Consider the following 18,596-nt stretch of genomic DNA (forward strand, 5'->3'; position numbering starts at 1 on the left):
TAGGCGTGAGCCACTGTGCCTGTCCCAAATTCAGGATTTAAAAACCATTTTCTGGCCGGGCGCAGTGCCTCAGACCTGTAATCCCAACAATTTGGGAGGCTGAGATGGGGAGCTAACTTGAGGTCAGAAATTTGAGATCAAGCTGGTCAATCTGGTGAAACCCATTTCTACCAAAAAAAAAAATAGCCAGGTGTGGTGGCACACGCCTGTAATCCCACCTACTTGGGAGGCTAAAGCAGCAGAATCACTTGAACTTGGGAAGCAGAGGTTGCACTGAGCCGAGATTGCACCACTGCATGCCAGCCTGGGTGATAGGGCAAGGCCACATCTCAAAAAATAAAAACAAAAAAACTGGTTCTTTATTTCCTCATCTCAAACATCTCCAAATCAAACAAGACTGGATATTTTGTATCTGTATGGTTTATTTCCATTTATTTGGATTTGCAGTCATGACCAAATATTTTCCCTAGAAATTTGGTTATAATGAAGTATAGTTCACCCTGGTCCCCTAGTCAGATACCATTTTTTTTTTTGTTTTATTTATTTTTATTTTATTTTATTTTAATTTTTTTATTTTTGTGAGACATTTTGAAAAAATAAAAGTTAGCTTTTTATTGTTAACATTAACCTACTTTAAATAGGTAATTAAAATAGATAAGTGTTATAACTGGTTCTTTACCCATCTATATTTCTATGTGAAACTGAAATGTTCTGTCTGAGGTATTGTACTGTTTTATCAATTCACTCTGTTGTGATTATGATCTTGCAGTCGTACCTGTACCTGTCAAGGAATTGATCCAGAGACTTGTGGAGCTTCATTCTCTTTTGGCTGTTCATGGAGTATGTACTTTAATGGCTGTAAGTTTGGTAGAAGCCCAAGCCCCAGAAGATTCAGAATTGATCCAAGCTCTCCCTTACATGTAAGTGTCCTTTTTTATTCAAAATTTATTTTTGAAATTACACATTGAATATGTAAGAGCATTCCTTTAACCTTTTTGAAACACTATAAAAACTATTGAAAAGTAGTAATCAAGTAGTAAAATTTTATTTCTATTATATAAGTAAATAAATTAATTAAGACTCTTAATAAATTAGGTAAAGACTTTAGCTATCACCCCAAATTCCAATTGTCCCTGGCTTCCTCCTCTTGCTCTGCTACCCCACCCCAGAAAAATCATCATTAAAAGAACCTAGAATTTTATACCCAGCCAAAATAGGAAAAGGCCATTTACCAGCATTTCAAAGACTCAGAAAGTTTACTACCCACAGACCTACTATGAAAGAATTACTAAAGGACGTAATCCAGAAAGAAGACATGTGAAACCGGAACGAATCTGTCCGGGACACGAGGCCATGGTGAGCAAAGAAATTAGTCAAACATAGTGTTAAGTTAAATAAGTTCAATACTTATATATTTTAAATCAAAATAAGAACCTATAACTATAACTCCACACCTTTATCAGCTCTTGGGTGGGTAGGCAATGGGAGGGGGTGGGGCACCAATAGGAACTAATTTTTCTAATGTGTTATGCTTTGTTTGTGTAGTGAGAATTTATATTGATCAACTATAAGATTGGTGTCTTTTAATCTTAAAGCAGTGACCAAGAGTAAAAAACACTTCATATTAGAAGCCACTGTACACATACATAGACAAAAGAAAATACTAAAACAAACCTATCTGAAAACAATACTTACCTCTCTTACATGTAACAGCACTAACATAAAAATATTTAAAAAGTTAATATCAATATAGTTATTGTAAGAATCTCTACGATTCATTTTTTATCAGATTTCTTTTTTCTTTCTTACTTTTTTTCTTTCTTTTTTTTGAGATGGAGTTTTGCTCTTGTTGCCCAGGCTGGAGTGCACTGGCTTGACCTCGGCTCACTGCAACCTCTAACTTCCAGGTTCAAGCAGTTCTCCTGCCTCAGCCTCCCAAGTAGCTGAAATTACAGGCATGCGCCACCATGCCCAGCTAATTTTGTAGTTTTAGTAGAGATGAGGTTTCACTATGTTGGTCAGGCTGGTCTCAAACTCCTGATCTCAGGTGATACACCTGCCTCGGCCTCCCAAATTGCTGGGATTACAGGCATCAGCCACCTCGACTGGCCTTATTTTTTTTTAGGGCTAGTTTTGACGTACTAAACTGATTTCATTTCCCACTGAGTCATGACCCACTGACTGGAAAACACTGCTTGAGATGTCAGAAAAACATATATTTGAGAAAGTGTATATTAAATTTTTTTAATGAATAGAAGTAGAATTTATACCCAGCCAAAATAGGAAAAAGCCATTTTTAAGGGAAACGATTCTTCTATAGGTTGGCAAAGGGAGTTTTAAAAATCATTAGCATGCAGGATAAGTAGAAAACACAAAATAGCCAGGCACGGAATCTCACACCTGTAATCCCAGTTACACAGGAAACTGAGGCAGGATTGCTTAAGCCTAGGAATTTGAGGTTACAATGTGGTGGCACACACCTGTAGTCCCAGCTACTCGGGAAGCTGAGGTGGGAGATTGGCTTAAGCCAACCAGCTCAATTTTACTTCTAGATATTATGTGATCAAAGTGTCTGTTGCTTTTTGGCTCTCTGAGCAGCACCTTGGTGGTCGGCAAGAACAAACACCTTATGAAAAGTGGCACAGAGGGAGCCAAGAAGAAAGTGCTTGATCCATTTTCTACGAAAGATTGGTATATTGTGAAAGCACCTGCTATGTTCAATATAAGAAATACTAGGGCCGGGCGCAGTGGCTCAAGCCTGTAATCCCAGCACTTTGGGAGGCCGAGGCGGGTGGATCACGAGGTCAAGAGATCAAGTCCATCCTGGTCAACACGGTGAAACCCCGTCTCTACTAAAAATACAAAAATTAGCTGGGCACGGTGGCGCATGCCTGTAATCCCAGCTACTCGGGAGGCTGAGGCAGGAGAATTGTCTGAACCCAGGAGGCGGAGGTTGCGGTGAGCCGAGATCGCGCCATTGCACTCCAGCCTGGGTAACGAGTGAAACTCCGTCTTAAAAAAAAAAAAAAAAAAAAGAAATACTGGGAAGACACTAGTCACCAGGACCCAAGGAACTAAAATTGCATCTGATGGCCTCAAGGGTTGTGTGTTTAATGTGAGTCTTGCTGATCTACCAAATAATGAAGTTGCATTTAGAAAATTCAAGCTGCTTACTGAAGATGTTTAGGGCAATAATTGCCTGATTCGCTTCCATGGCATGGATCTTACCCATGGCAAAATGTGTTCCATGGTTAAAATATGTCAGATATGTCAATGTCAAGACTACCAATGCTTACTAGCTTCATCCGTTCTATGTTGGTTTTACTAAAAAACAACAACAACAATCGGGTATGGAAGAACCCCTATGCTTAGCACCAACAGTTTGGCCAAATCCAGAAGATGATGATGGAAATTATGACCCGAGTGGTGCAAACAAATGACTTGAAAGAAGTGATCAGGCCGGGCGCGGTGGCTCACGTCTGTAATCCCGGCACTTTGGGAGGCCAAGACGGGCGGATCATGAGGTCAAGAGATCAAGACCATCCTGGCCAACATGGTGAAACCCCGTCTCTAAAAAAACCCAAAATAAAATAAAAAGAAAGAAGTGATCAATAAATTCATTCCAGACAGGATTGAAAAAGATACAGAAAAACATCTTACCAATCCATCCTCTTCCTGATGTTTTCATTAGAAAAGTTAAAATGCTAAAGAAACCTAACTTTAGCCGGGCGCGGTGGCTCACGCCTGTAATCCCAGCACTTTGGGAGGCTGAGACGTGTGGATCACGAGTTCAAGAGATTGAGACCATCCTGGTCAACATGGTGTACCGTCTCTACTAAAAATACAAAAAATTAGCTTGGTATGGTGGCGCGTGCCTGTAATCCCAGCTACTCAGGAGGCTGAGGCAGGAGAATTGCCTGAACCCAGAAGGCGGAGGTTGCAGTGAGCCGAGATCACGCCATTGCACTCCAGCCTGGGTAACAAGAGCGAAACTCTGTTTCAAAAAAAAAAAAGAAACCTAAGTTTGAATTGGGAAGACTCATCAGCTTCCTGGTGAAGGTAGTTCTGGAAAAGCCACTGGGGACGAAATAGGTGATAAAGTAGAACGAGCTGATGGATATGAACCATCAGTCCAAGAATATGTTGGTTTATAAATATAAGGGATCTTCAAAACGTTCATGGAAAATGCATATTATGAATAAACTATGCATGAATTTCATAATATTTTTGCACCCAAAAAAAACCTCATACTAACTTGTAACATGTCTGAATGGATACCAGTTTGAGGCACTAAGAAGGATAAGACATCAGTTTGTAAAGTGCCTCTATCAGAGCAACATGAATTCTGCTAAAATTGAAGCAAGAACTAACATCAAATTTGTGGTGAAGGTCTGGTGGAAGAATGATGAAGTCGTTGATGTCTTATAAAAAGCTTATGGGCGCCAGGTGTGGTGGCTCACACCTGTAATCCAAGCACTTTGGAGGCCAAGGCGGGCGGATCACCTGAGGTTGGGAGTTCAAGACCCGCCTGGTGAACCCTGACCAACATGGTGAAACCCCGTCTTAAAAATAAATAAATAAAATAAAAAAGCTTATGGGAAATGCCCCGAAGAAATCTGCAGTTTACAAATGGATAACTCATTTTAGGAAGGGATAGGACAATTTTGAGGATGAAGACCAGAGTGGCAAACTGTCCACTGAGTCTCGCTCTGTCATCCGGGCTTGAATGCAGTGGCGCATTCTTGGCTCACTCACTACACCTGACCTCAGTTGATCTGCCTGACTCGGCCTTTCAAAGTGCTGGGATTACAGGTGTGAGCCACCCTGACCAGCCAGCGTTTTAGAAATTAAGATAAAATCGGCCCTTTCTGGCTGTTTAAGGAAAAATGTTTGGCCAAAGATCAATGATAATCCCTCCTCCTTGCCAGGTGCCAATTTAATTCCTAGGTTATTTTATAAAGCTGTTTTGTTTTGTTTTGTTTTTTTGAGATGGAGTTTCGCTCTTGTTGCCCAGGCTGGAGTGCAACGGCACGATCTCGGCTCATCACAACCTCCGCCTCCCAGGTTGAAGTGATTCTCCTGCCTCAGCCTCCTGAGTAGCTAGGATTACAGGCATGTGCCACCATACCCAGCTAATTTTGTATTTTTAGTGGAGATGGGGTTTCTCCATGTTGGTCAGCCTGCTCTTGAACTCTCTACCTCAGGTGATCCCCCTGCCTTGGCCTCCCAAAATGCTGGCATTACAGGCATAAGCCACGGTGCCTAGCCCAGCCTACACAATTCTTACTGAAACATTATAGTCATGCAGACTTCCTATTTGATGGGTGCCAAAACTGTTGTGCCCAGCCCAGTTGCAGAAAAGAATAGAAATTTTAAACAAGTGGCATCAGGATCCTGAGGCATTCTTAGAATTATAACAGGAGATGGAACATGGCTTTACCAGCATAATCCTGAAGACAAAGCACAGTGAAAGCAATGGCCACCAAGAGGTGTAGGAGGTCTAGTCAGAGCCCAAGTGGACCAGTAAAGAGCAAAGGTCATGGCAGCAGTTTTTTGGGATGCTCAAGGCATTTTCCTTGCTCACTCTCTGGAGGGCCAAACAAAAATAACATTTGCTTATTATAAAAGTATTTTGAGAAATTTGGAGAAAGCTTTAGCAGAAAATTGCCCAGGAAGCCTTCACCAGGGAGTCCTTCTCCACCACAAGAATGCTCCTGCTCATTCCTCTCATCAAACGGGGCCAATTTTGCAAAGAGTATCAATGGAAAATCATTAGGCATCCACCTTACAGTCCTAATTGAACTCCTGATTTCTTTTTGTTTCCTAATCTTAAAAAATCTCTAAAGGGCACCCATTTTTCTTCACTTAATAATGTAAACAATCAACAACAAAAACAAAACTCTGTTGACCTGGTTAAATTCCCAAAGTGCTCCACGCTTTAGAGATGGATTAAATGTCTGTTATTGTCACTTACAGAAGTGTCTTGACCTGAATGGAACTTAAGTTCAGAAATAGTTATTTTATTTTTTGAGACAGAGACTCACTATGTTGCCCTGGCTGAACTCTTAGGCTCAAGAGATTCTCCTTTCTCAGCCTCTGAAGCTGGGTTTACAAGTGTGTGCCACCCTGCCTGGTGATTTTTTTTTTTTTTTTTTTTGAGAGAGTTTTGCTCTTGTTGCCCAGGCTGGATTGCAATTGTACCATCTTGGCTCACCACAACCTCTGACTCCCAGGTTTAAGCGATTCTCCTGCCTCAGTCTCCTGAGTAGCTGGGGTAACAGGCATTCACCACCATGCCCAGCTAATTTTGTATTTTTAGTAGAGATGAGATTGCTCCATGTTGGTCAGGCTGGTCTCGAACTCCCGACCATCGGTGATCCGTCCGCCTCAGCCTTCCAAAGTGCTGGGATTACAGGCGTGACCCACCTCGCCCAGCTGACTTTCCTATTTTTTAAACTACAATGGGTAGCATATAAAAGTAGACTGATTAATAGACAAAAATCTATGAATGGATCCTACAGATTTGTTTGTATAATTAAAGGGTCAATATAAATCAGTAGGACACCAAAACAATTATCAGTCACACTTTATGGTTGCTAAGATTGAGGCATGTCAGAAATCACTAAATAATTGACTTGCTGTGTCTACATTATTGTATAGCTTTGGCTTTTATAATAATTTGTATTATAGGCGGGGCGCGGTGGCTCACGCTTATAATCCCAGCACTTTGGGAGGCCGAGGCGGGTGGATCATGAGGTCAAGAGATCGAGACCATCCTGGTCAACAAGGTGAAACCCCGTCTCTACTAAAAATACAAAAATTAGCTGGGCATGGTGGAGCATGCCTGTAGTCCCAGCTACTTGGGAGGCTGAGGCAGGAGAATTGCTTGAACCCAGGAGACGGAGGTTGCGGTGAGCCGAGATCACGCCATTGCACTCCAGCCTGGGTAACAAGAGCGAAACTCTGTCTAAAATAATAATAATAATAATAATTTGTATTATTATAAAATAATAATAGGTTAATTTATTCATATAATGGGCTCCTTTCTGTGTTTATGGCATCTCCTTCCACCAAATCTCACATGAGCATATGAATCAAAAGCCTCACTCAACCTTTTTTAGTCCATGCTCTCTGTACCTTTTATTTTATTTTTATTTTGAGACAAGAGACAAGGTCTGGCTCTGTCACCCAGGCTGGAGTGCAGTGGCGTGATCTCAATTCACTGCAACTTTTGCCTCCCAGGTCAAGCAACCTTCCCACCTCAGCCTCCTGAGTAGCTGGGACTACAGGCATGCTACATCACACCCAACTAATTTTTTTGTTTCTTGTAGAGGTGGGATTTCGCCAACTTGGCTAAGCTGGTCTCACACTCGTGAGCTCAAGTTATCTGCCCGACTCGGCCTCCCAAAATTCTGGGATTACAGGCATGACCCACCATGCCCAGCCCTCTGTACCCTTTCAATTGACTTCCTAAGAGTTGACTGTTCATTGACCAGATACCTAAGCTGATTGAGAATATAATCATTTCTGAGACACTTTCAGTGTTTTTTCAACTATTTGTGTTTCCAAAGGCTCCCTTCTCTGTTTCATTTCTCATACTGTTACCATGGATTTTTTAAAGAGACTCTTGTAATAGTTATCCTTTGAAAAAATCTGATGTCTCTGTCAGTAGCAATCCAGATTCTTGAGTGTTAATGATCCTCATAGTCCTTCCAAGTCTTCCTCAATTTGTAGTCATTATGGTGTAGAAAAGAGAACTGTAGACAACCACTTACCCACTTACTACCTTTGATCTAGAGGCATTTCCTAAACCTTTCAGTCATCCTGGCTTTGCTCTTCCTGTCTCATGGTCCAAAGGACATGTCCTTAATTCATAAGGACATATAGATTATATTTGAGACAGGATCTCACACACAGAAGGTGCTTTATGTATGTACTCTCTCCTCTCTTATACAAACTTGTTACATTGTAACAGAATTACTTTGCCATTTCCCCTTGCCAGCAGATCGTTGTTTTCATTTATTCTAAATGCTCAATCCTATTGAATAAATATAAAATATGGCTCTCATATTTCACAACATGAACAGCATTGTAATTTACTTCTAACACTTTAAATGTCTAATTAACTTGTATCAGAATTTTCATTTCAATATACTTCATTAAAGCATAACAATGCCTAATAGTTTAGATGAAGAAAAGAAGCGATGTGATTTTCTATGGTAGCTATTTTATCAGGATAAGTATGAATTGCACATTAACCACCATCACCCATGATTTATGGTACCTTAAGCACACTAAGGTGCAATTATAAAATAATTAATGGATTATGTTTTCCTATAGGAAAAAAACCTTGAAGACAACTTACAGAGTTTGGCTACACGATTAGCTCCAATTTATAAGCAGTATGCTCCAGTAGCTTACCAAAATCAGGTATGTACTTGTATGGACTTTTTGTTTGTTTATTAATTTGAGATGGGGTCTTGCTTTGTTGCCCAGGCAGCAGTACAGTGGCATGATCAAAGCTTGCTGCAAACTCCTAAAATATGCTGGGATTACAGACGAGCCAGATGATTTTATATTTTAAAAAGTCACTGTTGGCCGGGCACAGTAGCTCACACCTATAATCCCAGAACTTTGGGAGGCCAAGGTGGTCGGATCACCTGAGGTCAGGAGTTTGAGACTACCTGGCCCACATGGTGAAACTCCGTCTCTACTAAAAATACAAAAATTAAACAGGTGTGGTGGCATGCGCCTATACTCCCAGCTAATCAGGAGACCGAGGCAGAATCGTTTAAACCCGGGAGGCGGAGGTTGCATTGAGCTGAGATTATGCCACTGCACTCCAGCCTGGGTGACAGAATGAGACTATGTCTCAAAAAAAAAAAAACAGTCATTGTTAATGGAAAAATTTTCAAATTTGAACAAATATATACATACACAGCATATATGTATCTATCTAACATCCATATACGTAATTGGACTTTTTTTTTTGAGACGGAGTTTTCGCTCGTTACCCAGGCTGGAGTGCAATGGTGCGATCTCAGCTCACCGCAACCTCTGCCTCCTGGGTTCAAGAAATTCTCCTGCCTCAGCCTCCCGAGTAGCTGGGACTACAGGCGTGCGCCACCATGCCCAGCTAATTTTTGTATTTTTTTAGTAGAGACCGGGTTTCACCTTGTTGACCAGGATGGTCTCGATCTCTTGACCTCGTGATCCACCCGCCTCGGCCTCCCAAAGTGCTGGGATTATAGGCATGAGCCACCGAGCCCGGTCCCGTAATTGGACTTTTTATTGATCTATCCTTTTTTTTTTTTTTGAGACACAGTCTCATTCTGTCACCCAGGCTGGTGTGCAGTGGCATAATCTCAGCTCAATGCAACCTCCGCCTCCTGGGTTCAAATGATTCCCTGGCCTCAGCCTCCCGAGTAGCTGGGACTACAGGCGCACGCGCACCACACCCTGCTACTAATTTTTGTATTTTTAGTAGAAATGGGGTTTCATCATGTTGCCCAGGCTGGTCTCAAACTCCTTCCCTCAAGTGATCTGTCCACCTCAGCCTCCCAAAGTGCTGGGATTACAGACATGACCCACCATGCCTGGCCTCTACCTTTTCATTTTAAAAGGAGTTACAAATTAATTTTCTTTTTTTTTTTAATTAGTTTTCTATAATCATTCATGAAATGTATCTATATCTTCTTTTATGGATATTGAAAATTCTCTGTGTGTGATTAATTCAGTTTTATTGGTCTTTTTTTTAATGGAGTGACTGAATCTATTTTACTTGCTTATCCATCTCTAGCAAGAATTAGTATCCTCCCCCGCCTTCCCTTGTAAAGTTAGTGATTTTCCTTTTACCCCATGTATTGTCAAGTGCTTTATCCTGAATATTGCTAAACTACACCTTCACCACAATAATACACTTAGTTTCAGAAATTACAAAGTGTAATTAATACAGAAACTTTGTCAGAAAATTATTTTTACTCTTTACTGAAGGCAGGTGATCGCCTTCTCTCAAGATTGTGCTCTATGCTTTCTTTTCTAGGTCGAATATGAAAATATTGCCCGAGAATGTCGGCTTGGCAGCAAGGAAGGTCGTCCCTTCTCTGGCGTCACTGCTTGCCTGGACTTCTGTGCCCATCCCCACAGGGACATTCACAACATGAATAATGGAAGCACAGTTGTATGTACCTGTATGAATTTGTATTCTAAAAGCTCCATTACTCTATGCTTAGGCTGCAGTCCTTAAATATAACATGATGATTATTATTGTGACAAACCTTAATTCATGTGCTATTAGAAATAAGTGTATAGAGGAGGTCTTCATTAAATGCATTATCTATGTACTTCTAAAAAGTAACAGAGCCAGTCCCAAACAAACATTTTGTTGAAAGGCTTATGTTACATATTGAACTGTGGTGTGTTTGCTGGGAGGCAGGAGCACATCATTATTTAAAGTAACAATTCTGTGCTATCAAACTGCTGGTAGGTATGAATTTGAGCAAGTTACTTAATATTTGTTTTTGCCATTTGCACTTCAGGGTTTTGTGAGGCAACTGTGCCAATTATCAGCAGTATTTCCATTCAGGTGTGCCTAGTAAGTCCATAGTTATGTAAATCATCATATTCCCATCGCCTGAAGACAATCAAGAGATATGTAAATTAGGCAGAATAACCAGTGGAAAATCATGGAATAGTCTTTTTGTCTGCTTGCTTCATCTAATTGTTTTCCTGTCATCTAGTAAAGCAGAGATAAATAGAGAGCAATTGCATTTGTTTTTCTGTTGCACCAGTTTTTTAGGTTTGCCAGATGATTTTGAAACCTTCATTGTCTTGACTGCAGGATGAGTATGTTGGCTCAGGCCTGTTATCCCACCTACTTAGGAGACCAATAGGGGAGGATTGAGCCTGGGAGTTCTAGACCAGCCTGGGTGACAAGACCCCATCTCTTTAAAATATACAATTAAAAAAAATTTTTTTTTCAGGATTTAGCTACAGCCTCTTACAGTGTGATCAAAAGTATACGATCACATCTTTCAACAGGCAGTCTTTCTTCCTTGCTTGGTCATTAGAAGTATATTGGTGATAGATTAAGCCAAAATAATCTTTTTTTGCATGTCATTCCTGTATACAAAAATGTTTTGTACAGTCTTTGAAGCCAATGTTACTTTCAAGTGTTGAAGTTATGTAAATCCAGCCTGGTGAATACTAGCCAGGCAGTGGTTCATCACCATCACTTGGCCAGGACATTTTACCTGCATTACAGAATATCTGTGATTAGGCTGGAGTCCGTTCAGAGTCAGACTAAGCTTCAGTTTCTCTTCTCTGTGCTCTTTGACTTCCAGTGCTCTGATTACTCATGAGATGAGGGTCTTATTGGGAACTTGACATCACTCCAAATTCCCCCATCTTCAAAAATGATGAGAATTCTTGAAATTCTACCACCACCTCTCCTTTGATCCTGATTTACCATACTTTCTTTTTTTTTCCTTTTCCTTTTCTTTATTGGTTTACTTTCTGCTTCTACAGTAACTATCCTTTCTAATTATACTCCTCACATCTACTCCTTATTTCCTTCTTAGTCTCTCTGTGGCCAATTAAATTGGTTCCAGTAAACATTTATTGATGTGAGATTCTGATTTTCAACATGACTTTTTTTTTTAAGCCGGAGTTGCGCTTTTTTTGCCCAGGCTGGATTGCAATGGTGCAATCTCGGCTCACCATAACCTCCGCCTCCCAGGTTCATGAGATTCTCCTGCCTCGGCCCCCCCAGGTAGTTGGGATTACAGGCATACACCACCGCACCTGGCTAATTTTTGTATTTTTAGTAGAGACAGGGTTTCTCCATGTTGGTCAGGCTGGTCTCGAACTCCTGACCTCAGGAGATCTGCCCTCCTCAGCTTCCCAAAGTGGTGGGATTACAGGCGTGAGCTACTGCGCCCGGCCACATGACTATTTTAAATTATGAACAGATTACCACCATGACAATTTATTATTTCAGGTTTTGGCTGGGTACCGTGGCTCATACCTGTAATTCCAGCACTTTGGGACAGTGAAGTGGAAGGACTGCTTGAACCCAGATTCTTTAATGTAGCCTAGGCAACTTTGTGAGAACCTGTCTCTACAAAAAAAAAATAATAAATTTAAAAATTAGCTAGGCGTGATGGTACTCACCTGTATTCCCAGCTACTCAGAAGACTGAGGCAAGAGAATCACTCAAACCCAGGAGTTTGAGGCTGAAACATATATTTATATTTTAGGCTTTTTTGAAAAATGTGACTTGAGATATTGGAAAAAAAACTGAATTTTTTTAACCTTTAACTCTTTAACTTTGCTTTACCATTGATATCTATCAAGTTCTATCATAAATCCAAAAATGCTATGAAAATCAAATCTGTGCTGGGCGCAGTGGCTCATGCCTGTAATCTCAGCACTTTGGGATGCCAAGGCAGGGGGATCACGAGGTCAAGAGAGTGAGACCATCCTGGCCAACATGGTGAAACCCTGTCTCTACTAAAAAGTACAAAAATTAGCTGGGCATGGTGGCACGCACCTGTAGTCCCAGATGTTCAGGAGGCTGAGGCAGGAGAGTTGCTTGAACTCAGGAGGTGGAGATTGCAGTGAGCTGAGATTGCGCCACTGCACTCCAGCCTGGCGCCTGGCGCCTGATGACAGAACAAGACTGTCTCAAAAAAAAAGAAAAAGAAAAGAAAAAATCTGTTTATTTCATTTATCTCCAGTCTTTGCTATCATTGAAAGAGTTTATATCTCCATGATATATGTTTTTAATATAAAATAAACATTCGATAGGTTTCTGGTGGGTTTTTAATATTTGAAAATTAATTTGGCCGGACCCAGTGGCTCACACCTGTAATCCCAGCACTTTGGGAGGCTGAGGCAGGCAGATAACTTGAGATCAGGAGTTCAAGACCATCCTGGCCAACATGGTGAGACCCTGTCACTACTAAAAATACAAAAATTAGTCAGGTGTGGCATCACACGCCTGCAATCCCGGCTATTCTGGAGGCTGAGGCAGGAGAATCGCTTGAACCTAGGAGGCGATGGTTGCAGTGAGCCAAGATCACACCACTGCACCCTGGGAAACAGAGTCAAGCTCTGTCTCAAAAGAAAAAAAAAAAAAAGGGAAAATTAATTACAACTAAAATACTAGTTTTAAAAGCTGAATATATTAATATTAGGTATCCAAACTCAGGAATCACTATAGTGTCTATAGTTCCGTATTTTCATTTATCTATAATAAATATAACCTTTAAAGTAAAGAGGAGAGCTAAAATAAGTTGCATATAAGATTTAAAAAATTTTGGGCCGGGCGTAGTGGCTCACGCCTGTAATCCAAGCACTTGGAGGCCAAGGCGGACGGATCACAAGGCGGACGGATCACCTGAGGTCGGGAGTTCAAGACCAGCCTGACCAACATGGTGAAACTCCGTCTTTATTAAAAAAAAAAAAAAGATTTAAAAAATTTTGGCTATATACTATTAATGTTTCATATCCAAAGAAAGGCAAATTTATTGATATTTATTGATATGGCTCCTTATTGGATAGAGCAATAATGGAACAGAAAGAGAATATTTATCAATATAAAATTTAAAAAGTTTGTAATAATTTACTTAGAAAATCAACTAAATATTACTCTGGTCTGCTTACAAATAACTGGGAAGTTACTATGATTAGACAGAGTTGGGTGACTTGATATAAAATAATATACCATCATCAACCAATTGAAAATAAAATGGGAATATAAATCTCTTTCCCAAATGCAACAAAATGAAGATAGGAATTAGCCACAATGAATGTGCACGACCCATATATCTTTCCCATTTCATGTTTTTCTTCCTATCAGGTTTGTACTTTAACTAGAGAAGATAACCGCTCTTTGGGTGTTATTCCTCAAGATGAGCAGCTCCATGTGCTACCTCTTTATAAACTTTCAGACACAGATGAGTTTGGCTCCAAGGAAGGAATGGAAGCCAAGATCAAATCTGGGGCCATTGAGGTCCTGGCACCCCGCCGCAAAAAAAGAACTTGTTTCACTCAGCCTGTTCCCCGTTCTGGGAAGAAGAGGGCTGCGATGATGACAGAGGTTCTTGCACATAAGATAAGGGCAGTGGAGAAGAAACCTATTCCCCGAATCAAGCGGAAGAATAACTCAACAACAACAAACAACAGTAAGGCCTCGTCACTGCCAACCTTAGGTGAGCCCTGTGGAACTTGCTAATCTCTGCACAACTGTGATTGATACAGTGTTTGGACTTTCTTTCCCTTGCACATTATTTATCTTTGCAGCTATCTTAGGCACGAGGCATTATGAAAAGAAAATATTTAAAGCAGATGTATTATTATAGTTTGTTTAGAGTTAAAACTAAGACACTGAATATATTTTTACATATGCCAGAACCAAAAGTCAACAAAAAAGTGCCCCATCAGTTTTTCTTTGTAATTTTTTCTACTTATCCTTTTTTATATTTTAATATATTCTTTTTTTGGCATGAGGAGGGGTCTCAGTTTGTTGCCCAGGCTGGCTTGGGACACCTGGGCTTAAGCAATCATCCCACCTCAGCCTTCTCTGAAGTAGCTGGAACTACAGGCACACACCACTGTGCCCAGCTTATTTTATTTTATTTTTTATTTTTATTTTTATTTATTTATTTTTTTATAGACAGGGTTTCACCATGTTGGTCAGGCTGGTCTTGAACTCCCGACCTCAGGTGATCCACCCACCTTGGCCTCCAAAGTGCTTGGATTACAGGCGTGAGCCACCATGCCCGGCCTTTTTTTGTTTCTTTGTTTGTTTTTTTACTTTATTTTATTTTAACATGTTCTTATTATTGTTGCTATGAGTTGCCCCATCTAATCTGAAGCCCTACACATTGTTCTTGGCATAGATAATGGACATGACTTCATGGATGCCTTCCTTGATCACCTTTACCATCGATTTAAGTAATCAGTAAACTAATAGAACTAAACATCACTTTAACAGTGATATTGTGGATTGTGGGTTTTTTTTATTTGTTTGTTTGTTTGTTTTTTAGACAAGGTCTTGCTCTGTTGCCCAGGCTGCAGTACAGTGGCATGGTCACGACTCGCTGTAGCCTCAACCTTCCAGGCTCAAACAATCCTCCCACCTCAGCCTCTCAAGAAGCTAGGACTGTAGTGCGTGTGCCACCATGCCTAGCTAATTATTGTTTTTTTTGTAGAGACAGGGTTTCACCATGTTTCCCAGACTGATCTGAACTCCTGGACTCAAATGATCTTCCCAAAGTCTTGGAAATACAGGCATGAGCCATCACACCTAGCTTCATTTGTTATGAAGGCTCGTTAGTTTTTTGGGTTTTTTTAAGTGACAGAGTCTTGCTATGTTGCCAAGGCTGGAGTACAATTGTTATTCACAGGTACAATCATAGCACATTGCTGCCTCAAACTCCTGAGATCAAATTATATTCCCACGGGAGCCTCTCTACTACCTAGGACTATAGGTGTGTACCACTACATCTGGCTCTTATCAGCTTTTCACCTAATTTTTTTTTTTTTGACAGAGTCTTGCTCTGTTGCCCAGGCTGGAGTGCAGTGGTGTGATCTTGGCTCATTGCAACCTACGCCTCCTGGGTTCAAGCAATTCCCCTGCCTCAGCCTCCCGAGTAGCTGGGACTACAGGCATATGCTGCCACACCTGGCTAATTTTTGCATTTTTAGTACAGACGGGGTTTCACCATGTTGGCCGGGCTGTTCTCAAACTCCTGACCATGTGATCCACCCACCTTGGCCTCCCAAAATGCTGGGATTACAGGTGCGAGTCACCACACCCAGGTTTTCACCTAATTTTTTTTTTTTTTTTGAGACAGAGTCTCACTCTGTCACCCAGGCTGGAGTGTGGTGGCACCATCTCAGCTTACTGCAACATCTGCCTCTTGGGTTCAAGCCAGGAGGCCTCAGCCTCCCAAGTACCTGGGATTACAGGCGCTAACCACCACATCTGGATAATTTTTGTATTTTCAGTTGAGACAGGGTTTCATCATGTTGGCCAGTCAGGTCTTGAACTCCTGACCTCACGTGATCCACCAGCTTCAGCCTCCCAAAGTGCTGGGATTGCAGGTGTGAGCCACCACGCCCAGTCGGCTTCTCATTTCTTTTGTCACAACTCCAGTTGTCTTTGATAGCTTTCCTAACTTCTATAACAAGTTGTTCCAGGCTCATCTTATATAGTTCTGCCCCATATTTAAAATCAACCATTTCTTTGAAGGAAAAAAAATCATGGATTTATACTGACATCTAAAATTAACTTTATAGTATATTCCTTAGCTCCTTTAATTTTTTATATTTATGAGAGGTTATTTGTTTTTATAACATGAGTAGAATTACAGTGCAGGCATTTATATAATGCTGAAAAAAATGTAATACAGCCGGACAAGGTGACTCAGGCCTATAATCCCAGCACTTTGGGAGGCTGAGGTGGGTGGATCACCTGAGGTCAGAAGTTCAAGACCAGCCTGGCCAACATAGTGAAACCCCGTCTGAACTAAAAATACAAGAATTAGCTGGGCATGGTGGTGGGCACCTGTAATCCCAGCTACCGGGAGGCAGAGGTTGCAGGGAGCTGAGATAGTGCCATTGCACTCCAGCCTGGGCAACAAGAGTGAAACTCCATCTCAAAAAAAAAAAAAAAAATGTAATGCAGAGAAATATTGAGGAGAAATGTGGGGGAGAATGATTTCCTTCTTGCTTATAGCTCCATTTTCAGATAATTTAGATAATTTTATGGTTCACCTATCTGGTTCCATGCTGTTCTAAAGGCAAATTGATCATTTTTATCCTTCTGTCATTTCCCAGCAGTATCCTTACATACTGACTAAATGCTGGTTAAAATGCAAGTCATTTTTGGAGGTCATCTTTTAGCTATTTTCTTTTTTAAATAGAGACAAGGTTTTCCTATGTTGCCTCGGGCTCACAGTCCAGCTATTTTCTTATAGTATATTCCCAGATATTCGTAGGCATATGTACAATACTTGGCCCACAATATCCTTTTCTTTTGTAATTCTACCCCTCAGTCATTTAGCCTTTTCTTCATATCATTTACCTTCTGTGGATAACCTAACTTCTATAATAATATTTCCACTGATAACAGCAGAGGTTTCCTGATGTATCATTGCTGGGTCTTATATGTGCTTTATCTTTAGAAATGAGAGCTCTCGTGGCTCCAGGTTGTAGAATCTGAGAGGAGAACTGCAGAGCTTCTGAAAGTAATCAGGGTTCCGGGTGCAGTGGCATGTGCCTATAGTCTTAGCTATTAGAGAGGCTGAGGTGGGAGGATCACTTGAGCCCAGGAGTTCTGGGCTGTAGTGCACTATGCCAATCCGGTGTCTGCACTAAGTTTGGCATCAGTATGGTGACCTCCTGGGAGCGGAGGACCACCAAGTTGCCTAAGGAGGGGTGAACCATCCCAGGTCGGAAACAGAGGAGGTCAAAACTCCCGTGCTGATTAGTGTGGGATCTCGCCTGTGGATAGCCACTGCACTCCAGCCCAGGCAACATAGCAAAACCCTGTCTCTTAAAATAATGAAATTAATCAATATTTATTATATTTTTAGTTACTTTAAAACATGGCTGCTTTACCTTTTCTTGGTCTTAAGATTTTGCTGGTTTTGCACTTCCAAAGATTTTGTTATAACAGGGGCCAGGCGCAGAGGCTCTAATCCCAGCACTTTGGGAGGCTGAGGCAGGCAGATCTCGAGGTCAGGAGTTGACCATCCTGGTCAACATGGTGAAATCCCGTCTCTACTAAAATACAAAAAATTAGCTGGGCGTGGTGGTGTGCACTGTAGAGCCAGGGGAATCGCTTGAACCTGGGAGGCAGAGATTACAGTGAGCCGAGATTGTGTCACTGCACTCCAGGCTGGTAACAGTGAGATTCCATCTCAAAAAAATAAGAAGAGGCCAGGTGTGGTGGCTCATGCCTGTAATAGCACTTTGGGAGGCTGAGGCGGGTGGATTGCCTGAGGTCAGGAGCTCAAGACCAGCCTAACCAACATGGTAAAACCCCATCTCTACTAAAAATACAAAAAATTAGCTGGGTGTGGTGGCAAGCGCTTGTAATCTCAGCTACTTGGGAGGCTGAGGCAGGAGAATCGCTTGAATTTGGGAGGCGGAGGTTGCGGTGAGCCGAGATTGAGCCATTGCACTCCAGCCTGGGCAAAAAGAGCGAGACTTCGTCTCAAAATAAATAAATAAATAAATAAAAGAAGAAGAAGAACTTCATAATAGGGAGAATGTCCTCAAGGAAAATGTTTCTGTTTGATGTGAGATTTGTGTGGATATGTCAGAGCAAATAACACATACTTGACATCTTGAGAGTAATGATCTACCTCCTTAGTGAGAAGGAAACTAAGTTTTTGAGGGTCACAAAGTTTTATGTTCGACTACCTTTTGCCTGACTTCCCTCTGCCTAATCTTGGCCTTTGCCAGTTCTGATGCTTTTGTTACCTAGAAATATTTATGAACTATTAGTTATTTTTACTTTTTAAAATATAGGGTCATACAGTGTCCTAAATGTATCTAAATATCTCTTTGAATAGTTGGATATT

General features: G+C 41.1%; 1 protein-coding gene across 8 annotated transcripts in view; it reads left to right on the forward strand.

The window, feature by feature from the left end:
• The window catches only part of TET1 (tet methylcytosine dioxygenase 1), a 149,573-nt gene that overhangs the window by 120,407 nt on the left and 10,570 nt on the right, over window positions 1-18,596 (forward strand). For 5 of the 8 annotated variants that reach the window (XM_012451417.2, XM_012451416.2, XM_064374204.1 and 2 more), the window contains 5 exons: window positions 770-920; window positions 1,270-1,356; window positions 8,341-8,430; window positions 10,043-10,180; window positions 13,862-14,213. In XM_012451417.2, coding sequence (XP_012306840.2) covers window positions 770-920; window positions 1,270-1,356; window positions 8,341-8,430; window positions 10,043-10,180; window positions 13,862-14,213 — 818 coding nt within the window. The remainder of the gene's footprint in view (window positions 1-769; window positions 921-1,269; window positions 1,357-8,340; window positions 8,431-10,042; window positions 10,181-13,861; window positions 14,214-18,596) is intronic. The other 3 variants (XM_012451418.2, XM_064374206.1, XM_064374205.1) reach the window with 1 other exon arrangement.

Source organism: Aotus nancymaae, unplaced genomic scaffold, assembly GCF_030222135.1.
Source record: "Aotus nancymaae isolate 86718 unplaced genomic scaffold, 86718_ANA_hifiasm-v0.15.2.pri h1tg000010l, whole genome shotgun sequence".
NCBI lineage: Eukaryota > Metazoa > Chordata > Mammalia > Primates > Aotidae > Aotus > Aotus nancymaae.